The sequence below is a fragment of the Elgaria multicarinata genome, chromosome 9, assembly GCF_023053635.1.
Source record: "Elgaria multicarinata webbii isolate HBS135686 ecotype San Diego chromosome 9, rElgMul1.1.pri, whole genome shotgun sequence".
NCBI classification, from domain to species: Eukaryota; Metazoa; Chordata; class Lepidosauria; order Squamata; family Anguidae; genus Elgaria; species Elgaria multicarinata.
The window spans coordinates 32,938,019-32,950,800 of NC_086179.1; the positions used below are offsets into that span (position 1 = coordinate 32,938,019).

The 12,782-nt window shown below is 44.2% G+C and overlaps 1 protein-coding gene across 1 annotated transcript in view; it reads right to left on the reverse strand.

Annotated features, from left to right (window-relative positions):
- Window positions 1–7,935: 7,935 nt before the first annotated feature.
- Window positions 7,936–12,782, reverse strand: part of CACNG2 (calcium voltage-gated channel auxiliary subunit gamma 2) — a 151,983-nt gene continuing 147,136 nt past the window's right edge. The window contains exon 4 of the mRNA XM_063134579.1: window positions 7,936–8,542. Within this exon, the coding sequence (XP_062990649.1) occupies window positions 8,007–8,542 (536 nt within the window). The 3' untranslated portion in view covers window positions 7,936–8,006. The remainder of the gene's footprint in view (window positions 8,543–12,782) is intronic.

Here is a 12,782-nt window from a genome sequence, read left to right on the forward strand (position 1 = left end):
TGTTAGGTTTTGCCCTGCAAAAAATAATATTAATCTAAATGCCTTGATAGCCAACATTTAAAACATTTTCAAAGAGAACAGTCCTATGCTTCCTTGGTGAGTGTTCCCAGTGTCAACAAGATTGTTCAGATTCCCCCTTCTGAAGTTGTAGACAGCGCTCCAACCTTGGAAGTGGGTGTCTGACATCTGAACCCCTCCACCGTGCCGCCTTGCAGCTAGCACAGAACAATCTGCAACGAAAAGGTGATAGCCTTAACCTAAAACAATATAAATGATAGCAAGGAAGATAAGGAAACAGGTTAAAAAATGCAATTTTACAAACTAAAAAATAATGTTAAAAGTAACATACACAGAGCATTTCACATGTACAATAAGGAAACATGTGAATTCTCTGTTACTTTTAACATTATATTTTAGTTTATAAAATTTCATTTTTAACCTGTTTCCTTAACTTCCTTGCTTTCATTTACAGAACAAACTGCACCAGCTGCCCTCTGAGGTCGAAAGAGAAACCTTCCAGTGGGTGGGAAGGGGAGGAGACTGGAGAGGCCAGGATACGAGTTATCTTGAGCATCTTCCATCCTCCTTCCCTCCCTCTCCCCAGCGCCTTCGCTAGATGGGCTGAAAAGCCTGTCTAGCAAAATCTGCAGTGTGCACTAGATGATTGGATGCTCCAGGTTCAGGGGCTTCCGATCACAAGGGTGCAATAGATAGGATTATGCCCAAAGAGAATGTTGTTAGCTGATGTTCTAAATTTATAGGCATGGTGGTGATATGTCGGTTATACAACACAGCAGCCAACTCACAACTATTGCAGGGGATTTCCCACGAAGCTGTGACTTAAAAAAGTTCATGCCAGGGATAATTTTGGCACTGCTGTGGGGCCTTGTAATTATTAGCTAAGATTTAATTAGAAGTAGCCTGGAAGGGTTTGGGCCTATTTGGCCTCTAGAATGTTAAAATCTGTGTGAATTTATCTCTGTCGCCTTGGAAAGAAGAAGCTCTCTGTGAGAACCTGATAGAGAAAACGTGGGGGTTTGCAGGATGATCGCCAAGATTGAATCATCATCTTGGTAGGCTGAGCAGTGCCACCCTGTTTGGACAGAGGGATTGCTGAAAGGCCAAAAGCCCCCTGTCTGTCAAGTGGTCTGGAAGAAGCCTACCGCCTCCCTTTTTAAGCTGATGCAAATGCGAGGAACCTTTGCTAGGAACATCTCATCTGCAATGCCCGAAACCCATCTCTGTTTGGATCCATCATAGAATCATAGAATAGCAGAGTTGGAAGGGGCCTACAAGGCCATCGAGTCCAACCCCCTGCTCAATGCAGGAATCCACCCTAAAGCATTCCTGACGGATGGTTGTCCAGCTGCCTCTTGAATGCCTCTAGTGTGGAAGAGCCCACAACCTCCCTAGGTAACTGATTCCATTGTCGTACTGCTCTAACAGTCAGGAAGTTTTTCCTGATGTCCAGCTGGAATCTGGCTTCCTTTAACTTGAGCCCGTTATTTTGTGTCCTGCACTCTGGGAGGATCGAGAAGAGATCCTGGCCCTCTTCTGTGTGACAACCTTTTAAGTATTTGAAGAGTGCTATCATCTCTCCCCTCAATCTTCTCTTCTCCAGGCTAAACATGCCCAGTTCTTTCAGTCTCTCTTCATAGGGCTTTGTTTCCAGACCCCTGGAAACTATCCTCCTATCCCTATGAGGATAGTTTCCAGCCTATCCTCATCATCTGAGACTCTGGGGCATTCTGCACAAGGTCCCCCCTAATTGGAATTTTGGATTACTAAGAACTTGCCATGAAAAGTACTGTCAGGCTTTTCTAAGACTTGAACTCTCATTTGCTGTGGAATGTGTGTCTTTGTTTGTTGTCAGCTCAGTGTACCGGCAGACTGGGTTTGATCTATGACTCTTGGACTTTCCTCTTCCTAGAGTCATGCGGCGGGGAGTTGCCCATGCAAAAGCACTGGCATGGAACTCCTTGCATCTGTGGATTTATCCTTCCCTAGATCTTGTTTAGGTCTTGATCATGTCGCTTGGAGTTATCAACATATGATCCAAGGTTGGACTACCTCTCTTTGAGTGGTTTGTTAGGTCTTTCAAGAATTTGCTCCTTTGATTGCCTGAGGGATCATGTCAGGAATCATCCCCCTTCCTTGTCTGGGTTTGGAACCTGTGTATAGATTGACTTTCCCTTGCGTTCAGAGCCATGGAGATGGCAATGGGGAAAACACGTTGATGGGGATCTCATCATGGTCCTACTGATTAGCTTCTGACTGTTCTAGAATTTCTTGGAGCCTATAGCTACTGACCATCAGCTATATGATTTCTGAAGTGTGTAACCATTAAGCTTTTGCTGTGAGATTTCCTGCATTAAAGAAGTCTCACTGATTTGGGTGTCCCGTATTAGTTTGCCAGAATGTATGCTGACCTGAGGGATCGGGAACCTGACAGCTGGGGACTTACCCCAACTTTTCTCCCCGTAGCAAGGTGAGTATGGCGCATCTGCTATCTATCCTCATTCCGGAGTTGCAGTGGAGGAATTCCCAGGCGGATGGTGACTCCTGATTGGTTGCTGTCTGCCTGGGCAGGCAGTGTGTCCGGCATGTCAATGGCCGCCAGAAACCACGTGACCTCCCTCTGCGTCGGGATTTGCTGCCTTCACCCCGCAGCAGAGAAAGCGCGGGATTTTGAATAAGGCGGAACCAACCCAGCGCCATATAGGCAGCCCCTAGAAAAATGGTAAAGCTTTCATTTAGTTGGGGTTGTGGTGCTCTCTTAAAATGGTCTTTTTAAAAACCAATTGCATGAGGGTTTTACACTTTCTCATTTGTATTAGGAAAAAGAACATTCTGCACTCTCTTTTCTAATCTTGCGTTCTCAGTTCTTAAATAAGTTATATCGTGGCACATTGGTATGGAAACTTTAGATCTCCAAGACCTTGAGTACGAGCGTAGAATCTGAGGAGCACCTCTTTGAAACATTTCTATAAAAGGGAGTCAGTGTAGTTCAGTGAATTGAGGATATTTGAAGGATTGCCTTTCTTTGCATGGACCTGACTGGCAATTAAGACCTTCATTAGACGTGCCAAATTAATCCCATCCTATTCATTCAGGCTTTTAATGGCATCTGAGTTGGACTTTTAAAAGATATTTGTTCCTCCTGGTTTGTGTGGGTGTTTTAAATTGGCTCTGGATTTGTGATTGTTTAAAAAATTGATTTTATACAGCCTGCTACTGTTTTGTTCTTAATCCGGTCATAATTTATTATGTCTTCCTACTGTGAGTCACTCTGGAAATGTTTGCAAGATAACATATACAATGTAATAAATATAAATAAAAACAACTAAGGGTGCAATCCTATGCATGTTTAGACAGAAAAAGCCCTACAACTTAGCATTTCCCAACAAGCCATACTGGATGGGGCATGCTGGGAGTTGTAGGACTTTTTCTGTCTAAAAATGCATAGGATTGCGCCCTAAGCCTTGAATTTAAGAGACCTGGTTCAAGTGCTAGAGAAGGAATCATTGTCTGGCTGCTGTCATCCTCTCTATGAGGCCTAGTTCCCTTTCTGTGAAATTTAAATTAAAATGTTTGTTGTAAGGGCAAGCACAATAAAAAAAGGTTGTAAAACAATTATATGCATTAAAAGCACTAATAACAGAAACAGGCATCAGGGCTTAGTAAAGCAGGTATGACTGTAAATAGGAATTTTGTTTACCTCACAGGATCTATTTCCACCTCCAGTTTCAGGGCCCATTTACAACTGATGCTCAGCAATATTCATCTGAGCTTGTCTGAAGAAGCTCAGTATACTGTGTGAATTAGATATTTTAGTGGAAATCTAAAAATACCCACAATACACCTGCCTGTCAGAGAAGACCAAACAAGTTCAATTATTTACATTTACTTCAGACAGAAAAATGGCAACACCCATCCCCTTGCATTCTCCCCTTTTCTTGTTTCCACATCTTTCATCCTGGGTCCTTTATATTTAGAGCAAAACTAAACTTTTGCTGCTCTGGTTTTCAAGCGTGACAAAATGTCCTCCATTCACTTCCGGTTAGATTGTTTTCCTCAGGGATTTTTCTCCATGAAGAAAAACATTCCTTTGCTTCAAGCCTCCAAACAAACCCACATAAACAAGGACCAAGTTATATTAAAAAAATCTTTATTTCATGTACCAGGTTTTTTTTTTTGTAATTTTCTTCTTTTTAAAATTGTTCTTTTTAACAGTCTGAAAAAAAACACACAAAAAAGAAAAGAAAATGGAGGTTTGTTTCTTGAACTGGTTTGAGCTGAACATAAGCAGTATCCTTGGAAAAAAAAATCTCCACCAGTCCTAGTCCTCCCTCTTCTTCCCCTCTTTCTTACTTCCATTCTCTCTCTCTCTCTCTCTCTCTCTCTCTCTCTCTCTCTCTCACACACACACACACACACACACACACACACACACACACACACACACACACACAGAGCCTTCCACACTTACTCACACATACACAAATGCTCATTCATCTTTAATCGATCAGAAATGCTCAAGAACTCTACAGGTATGAAGTTCTTGAAAGCAGCTTTGGGTTTCAACCAAAATACCATCCTCTGCCTATGCTGGAGTACAGGAAACCAGTTTTTTTAAACTCATATCTGGGGCTTTGGATATTGGTTTACTTGACCCTCTCTGCACTTTTCATTGTTACAGGTTGGCAGGCTTGAGGTTTGGGATTTAGCAGGAGTTCTAGACATTCACTATAGAATGGAGTGTTCCATATTGATTACTAATGTCACTCGAGCTGTACATTTAGGCTGTTCAACCTATCTGCAGATGCCTGGGGAGAATTCATTCTGCCACAGGGGCTCAGTGCCCCACATGCTGCTTTCCCACCCTGCCCTGGGACTCTCCTCTGTAAGAGAAGAAAAGTAGCAGAAAGCAGCATTAAACCAGGCAGGTAGTGCAGGTTGCTTTTCTGACCCCTATTTAAATTTCTGCAGGAGCTGAGCCACCGTGAGAAGCAGCACTAGTCTGAGCAGCACTAGTTCGAACAGGAAGAGTCAAATGAGAGTCTAAAGGTGCCGAGAGGAATGATCGGACCCCACTCATAAACCGTTATGCCTGAAATCTAGCTCCTTCAAGGCAACATAAAAGGCTCTGGCATTGTAGGACTAGGGAGAATTCACTTCATCTCTTTTGGCCCAAGCCAGATCTGCACCTAAAAGCTTAACTCAGTGCCACACACTGGCATAACCATGATTTCTGCCTGTCCTGCTACCTTGTCAGACCCTGCTCTCTTCATTCTGCCAGTAGCAGTGTTAAAAAGAGAGCTGGATTAAAAGTGGTTCCTTGCACACTGTTGCTGTCAGCAAAAAAGAAAAAGAAGGAAAGAAAGAAAGCCGTGTCATCAAATGTCCCTCATGAACATTATGGTGATTTGGCTACCTGTTGTGGGCTTGTTGTGACTGCAGTCTGTGAGGGATTGGTAGTCAGGAAAGAGGGGAGTGGGGGTCGGGCCGGACAGGAAGGAAGCGTGCTATGTGTGTGCTCCTCTCCCTTTTTGCGGATGTGTAAACCAGGAGGGACTCCAGTGAAGTAGGTAATAATGAGTAGTGAGCAAGGAGAATCTGGCTTGTGACCAAGAAGGCCTCACTCTCCCCTGTCTTACAGCATTTATGCCCTCACTCCAGAATGATTGTGGAAGGTTACCACTGAGGTGAGTGAGGGAAGAATTTGGACTGGGCAGTCCAGGTCTGTCAGCACAGTAGAAATAGGAGGGGTAGCTCCCAAAAACTCTAAATGATGTCCCTTCACTTGGCTAAGCTTTTGCTAACCACGTATGAGATAGGCTGCGTCTCAACCTGAAAGGGAAGGGGGGGCACAGTGACGCGGAAAAGCGGAACCTGCCAACCCCCTGCTTGCTACTCAGCTATTAAAGGCACGGGAGCCCCTTTCAGATGAGGGTCTGGCAAGGCCTAGCTGTAGGCCTGTGATAGAGTTTTACGACGACTCTTTATGGCCATAAATAACAGCAGGTGGGCTCGACCTGTAGAATCCCAAGAGGCCTATGAGGGGAATTTGGGGCCCAGGGAAGACAATGCTCATAGGTTCCTCTTCCCCCAACTCTTTTAAACTGCCACTTTGTTCCTCCATACAGTTGCCTTCTCAAGAACTCCCACTCCAGCATTGTTCTGGTAGACTTCCTCTTAAGTCCTGCTTTCTCTCTGCCATGGGCATCCTCTGTGAGAGACCATGGCTAGCGTAGGGAGAAAGAGGATGAAATGGATTCCCTAAAGAAGCTGAGCCCCAGGGACATCCTGCCACCCTCTCTTTCTGCTGAGACTGTAAAGCTGCCAGAGCCCATATGGAGCAACCCTGGCTTCTCTGGCTTTAAACACTGTATAAAAGAATTTGAACAGCTGCACTTTCCCCTACCATTGTGCTGCAGTGGTGGGAAAAGTTGCACCTACCAAAATTCTCTCTTCTGGACAATTCTTAAAAGGACAGGACCAAACTGTCCCATACTGAAAGTGGCAACACTATACGCGGGTCTCTGTGTAAGGCAGGGTGAACCTTTGTGTGGCAGGCACGGGCAAGAGAATGAAGTCAAGGAATAACTTTGTAGTCGTACGTACTTAGAATGGGAGCTGAATCTTGGTTGGTGTGGTGGGTGTGCACAAGAGGGATGCCAATAAATCTGGCAAGACCTAACCATGAAGCAGGAAAGCTAGCACTATAAACGAAACTGACATCAGAAGGCAAGTAGCAGCTATTTTGCCGGTCAGCTTTTGTTTTTTAAGCCTGGGAGTGGGTGCAGGGGGACAGCATATTTGCCTGTCTGTGTGGGGATGTGAGCAGAAGTCTTCACAGCAACATCTAGTCCTTGTTTGGTATTCCAACCCCAGCAATAGCAGCATCAAGAGATTCCCCCCCCCCCCCCCCCGGCCCAAAGTTCTCATGGTCTGAGGGAGAACGATACACACTCCAACCAGCTGGCCAAGTTCTGGGTGGCTTTTAAAAGTTGTTGTTGAATGGACTCAGTTTCCATTTGCCTTTTAGAAGCTTTTCAACCCCTAAGATTTTAGTTTTCACAGTTTTCAAGCTGGAAAAAAGATGAAAAGAAAAATACTATCTGGCTTTCTTGCAAGTAAATCCACTTATTATATTTACATTTATTTATAGTTGGTTTTCTTTTATTAAAAAATTGCCACTTTTTTTATTAAGCTTTTTTTTTTTTTTTTTGCAATATCACTGTTAACCCCAGGATAGTCACAGGCTAGTGAGGCTGAGCTGATCAGCCTTAACTTCTTGAGACCTGGAGATCAGCGAATCAGCATTACCCCTCGAATCACCAAGGATAGGAAGGTCACCATTAAGTCCTGTGGACTGATAAGAATATGTTGAATCACCAGTCACTCCAGGGGGTTCAGTAAGTTGAGGCAGGCCCCAATGCATGTACAGACAAAGGCATCCACAAAGACACCGAAGTTGCTGCATTTTATTACTGCCTGGAGATCCTCAGGAACTTGCAAGTCCACAGTGGGTTAAAAGTGAAAAGAAAACAAAATTAAAAAAATTAAAGAGTAACCCCCCCCCCAAAATCCAAAGAGCTGCCTCCTCCTCCTCTTCCCGCTTGTTTTTTTAAATTTTTTTTTGTTATTTCTCGGTTCCTTTTTTAAATCTGTTTTTATTAAATGTTAAAATAATGGTACATGGGAAATCATGCATTTTCTTTTAAATTTATTTTCTATTTTTTATATTTTTAAATTTCTTTCTCTTGATTTTTTTAAAGTTTTCCCCCCCCTTTTTTCTTTTTTTTTGAACTTTTTGTTGCTTCTTTTCGGATGCTTCACTTAAGTTTGTTTTTTGTTCTTTTTTTTTTTTTTTGCTTTTGGAAAGTTTCCCCATGGTTGCTTTCTCCTCTCCCCCCCTGCCCTCCCCCCTGCTCCCTCCCATTCTGCACCCGAGTCCCACTCCCGCCATCCCTGTCCCCCATTTTCAGCCCTTCTCGACGGCTTCATACGGGGGTGGTCCGGCGGTTAGCTGTGTTAGTGTGGGTGGAGTCCTTGTTTTCTTTCTGGATACAGTTGTGAACCTGGAGGAAGCTGTTATCCCTGTCTGAATTGTAGGTGGCGGTGGGAGTAGTGGCAGCCTTCAGGGGGTCCCTGGTCAGGGTGTACATCGAGATCTCCGTTGATGGGAGGGTGTTGAACCCTTTGATCCCGACGGGAGAGGCATCCCTGGAGTGTGAAGGCTCAGTGGAACGGGAACTGGATCGACTGCGTCTCTGATAGCGGTAGCGGTAGCTGGGTATGCGGGTGATGGCAGAGGACTGGAGGTAGTCCGTGGCATGAGCACTGGCACGCAGCTGTTTGTGCCGGTCAATAAACATGTGTACGGCCAGCACTCCCACCATCTCGGCTATAATGAAGGACAGGGCCCCGAAGTAGAAGGACCAACCATAAGAGTAACTGTTCTTCTTGGAGTCGCTTTTCGAGGGGTCTCCAGCATTGGCTGATATGTACACAATGATGCCAATTATATTACTCAGACCTGTGGACAAAGGGCAAGAGAGAATCAGCCATTAGACTGTCCCTTAGTACACCAAATATAATCTGAAGAGGCCTCATAGACTCTGCTGCGTTGCTATACCCAGATATTTTGGCAAAAAGCTCGCCCCCTGTAAGGGCCTATTCACATTGTTTTAAACATGGGGGTTGTGCTGCACAGCCACCCTCCAAGGTAGCTTTTGTGGCCTTTATCAGATATTCCAAATGTTCCAAGATGTATTAAGGTCATGATGCTACCTCCTGGCTCCACCTCCTTTTGGAGAACTTTCTAGAATGTGGTGAGATTGGAGCCTGAAGTTGCTCCCTGTGATAAGTGGGGTCCCGCTAACTTAGGGTCCCCCTATTCGAAGTTCACGTGTTGAGCATCTGTAAAGGGTCACCTACACACCACTAGGTGAATGTGTGTAGGTACTCTGCACATTTGGGAGCTCTTTACTGAAGCTCATACTCACACTGGCATCCCTTTACAGACAACAATTTTTGTGAACTGCACAGAGAGCTTCGGCTATTGGGCGGAATAGAAATGCAATAAATACTGTAAGCCACTGAGCTTTATATCTAAGTGAGAATTTGAAGCCAAGTCTCTAAGTCGTGCACTCTTAACTACTACTCCACACTGGCTCCTTTTTGAGTCTTCTTTATATTATCTAGATTTTATTTTATTTTCAATTTCTAATGTGCCCAGCACAATTATGTATAAACTAGCAAAAACCCTAAACAAATCTGGGGCCTGTCTTGATTAGGGGTTTGCCCTGGGGTGGATTCGGAGTGGCAGCAGGTCATCTAAATGATGCAGCTGTCATTCTGAAGCCATCCAGGGGCAAACCTCCTAAACTCTGCTCCAAAAAAGTTGGGCACTTACGCCAACTTTTTTGGACATGGGGGCATGCCACACAGCCAATGGCGACTGCTGATTGGTCGCCATTGGCTGGAGGAGGGCTGGTTCGGGCACCACACATCCCTCTCTTCCTTGCCTTCTGGCTGCCCCATTCCTTCCCTTTTATTTGTTTTAATCTATAGATGCAATCCTTCGCATCTATAGATTAAAAATAAATAAATAAGGGGGGAGAGGAACGGGACTGACAGAGTAGGAGGAAGAGAAGGACTCTCCCTCTGACCTCCCTCTTGATGCACCGTTCCTCTCCCATCCCCCTTTTTAAAATTTCTTATCTATAGATGCGATCCTTTGCATGTATAGATAAAAACAAACAGGGTGTGTGTGTGTGTGGAAAGAACAGGGCAGTGAGAGGGAGGTCAGAAGGAGGAGAGCCGGTTCACGTCCCTGTCTTCCTCTCCCTCTTGCTGCCCTGTTCCTCTCTCCGCCCTTTTATTTTTTAATTTTTTTATCTAAAGATGTGATCCTTCGCATCTATAGATAAAAATTAATTAAAAAAAAAAAACAGATGGAGGGGAGAGGAACAGGGCAGCGAGAGGGGGAGGAAGACAGGGATGCGAACCGGCTCTCCTTTTGACCTCCCTCTTGCTGCCCTGTTCCTTCCACCCCCCCCATTTGTTTGTTTTTATCTATAAATGCTACAATATTTTATCTATAGATGTGATCCTTCGCATCTATAAATAAAAAAACAACACGGGGGGCAAGGGCGGGGGAGGAATGGGGCAGCAAGAGGGAGGTCAGAGGGAGGACAGACGGTTCGTATCCCTGTCTTCTTCCCCCTCTTGCTGCCCTGATCCTCCCCCCTCCCCGGTGCTCGGGGGCAACTCCACATTCACGCTGCTTCTGGTGAAGATGCCTGCAAGGAGCCTGAGGCCTCCTGGCGCCAACGTGCTCCTGTCAATACGGGGCTCTGTTTGCATTGTTGTGCTAGACTAACATGGCTACTCTTTGGACACCACTTTTGACCATGGGATGATAGTGGGCATCATCTTGTTCTTTGCCTCAGGCTGGCCCTGAACTCATCAGCAGGAGCCAAGGCTGGGTATGTGACTTCAGCTAATACTCAACTTTGGCTGATTCCATTCTCCAGTTCAAGGCTGTGAATCTGTTCCAAAAGCAGATTTCTAGTAACTACCAGCCCCTGCCCTCTCTGCTACTTAGGCCTTACTGTATTGCTACGACTTGATAAGTATAACTGAAACTTGGTGGGATGACTCCCATCAGTGGAATACAGCAATTGAAGGGCATAACATGTTCAAAAAGAACAGAAGAAATAGAAAGGGAGGCGAAGCCGCACTGTATGTTAAAAATTCTTATCCCTCCACAGAAATACAGGATGATGAGCCTGGGAGCTCCATCGAGAGCATCTGGATTAAAATAAATGGGGCAAGGAATAAAAGGAGCATGATAGTCAGAGTCTACTACTGACCACCCAATCAAGGAGAAGATGAGGATGAAACTTTTGAAAAGCAAATTGCCACTGTTTCAAGGAAGTGTGATGTAGTAGTGATGGGGGACTTCAATTACCACGATATCTGTTGGGAGACAAATTCTGCCAAAAGTGGCCCTTCCAAGGAATTCCTGACATGTGTGGCTGATAACTTTCTCCTACAGAAAGTAGAGGAAGGAACTAGAGGATCAGCTATCCTTGACTTGATACTGACCAATAAGGATGACTTAGTGGATAAAGTGGCAGGTACGGGAACTCTGGGGGAAAGTGACCATGTCATACTTGAATTCTTCATTTTAAAGGAAGCAGAAGCAGAGTGTGGCCATACACGTACTCTGGATTTTAGGAAAGCTGTTTTTAATAAACTGAGAACTATGATAAGTAAGGTCCCATGGCAAGTGATCCTAATGAGAAAAGGAGTTCAAGATGGGTGGGAGTTTTTTGAAAAGGAAATTTTAAAGGTATAATTACAAACAATTTCAATAAGGAAAAAAGATAGAAGATAACAGAAGAAACCAATGTGGCTCCACAAAAAGGTTAGAGATGACCTGAAAACAAAAAGGGACACATATAGGAAGTAGAAGGAAGGCCAGGCTACAAAAGAAGAGTACAGACAGGTAGCACAGAAGTGCAGGAATGGCGTCAGAAAGGCTAAAGCTAAGAATGAGCTGAGGCTAGCGAGGAATGCTAAAAGCAACAAAAAAGCTTTCTTCAGGTATGTGCATTGTGTAAAAAACAGAGGAAATGGTGATTCAACTGCTTAATGAGGATGGAAAATTAATAACAAACGACAAAGAAAAGGCCGAAATGCTCAATTCCTACTTTGGCTTAGCCTTCTCCCAAAAGCAGGTCTATGACCCCCCCCATTGTAAAAGTAAAGTACAAGTTAACGGGGCAGGATTGCAGTTCGAGATTGATAAACAAATGGTCAAGGAACATCTAATTTCTTTGAATGAGTTCAAATCTCCAGGGCCTGATGAACTGTATCCTAGAGTAATCCCTATCTTCAAAAAGGGCAAAAAGGAGGCACCTGGGAACTATAGACCAGTTAGTCTGACATCAATCCCTGGGATTTTTTTTGGAGCAGCTTATAAAGAAGTCAGTCTGTAAGCACCTTGAAAACAATGCAGTGATTACAAAAAGAATAAATGGATTTGTCAATTAATAATCCTGCCAGACTAATCTGATATCATTCTTTGATCAGGTAACCTCCCTTGTGGACTGTGGGAATGCTGTGGATATAATATATCTTGACTTCAGCAAAGCTTTTGACAAAGTACCACATGACGTTCTAATCAAACTAGTTAAAACTGGGCTAGATGGAAAAACTATTAGGCTACAGAATCGGACTCAAAGAGTGCTAATAAATGGTACCTTCTCAAACTGTGGGGAGGTAACAAGCTGGGTGCCGCAGGGCTCAGTCCTGGGCCCAGTGCTCTTCAACATTTTTATTAATGATTTGGATGAGGAGGTGCAGGGAGTGCTTATCAAATTTGCAGATGACACAAAACTGGGTGGGATAGCTAATGGCCTGGAAGACAGAAGCAAACTTCAAAGTGGTCTTGATAGGCTGGAGCGCTGGGCTGAAAACAACAGAATGAAATTTAATAGGGATAAATGCCAAGTTCTATGCCTAGGAAAAAGAAACCAAATGCAGAGTTACAAGATGGGGGACAGTTGGCTTAGCAATTCTACAAGTAAGAAGGATCTTGGAATTGTTGTAGATCACAAACTGAATATGAGCCAACAGTGTGATGTGGCTGCAAAAAAAGCAAATGCTATTTTAGCACGCATTAATAGAAGTTTAGCTTTCAAATCACACGAAGAACTGGTTCCCCTCTATTCGGCACTGGTTAGGCTTCATCTTGAGTATTGTGT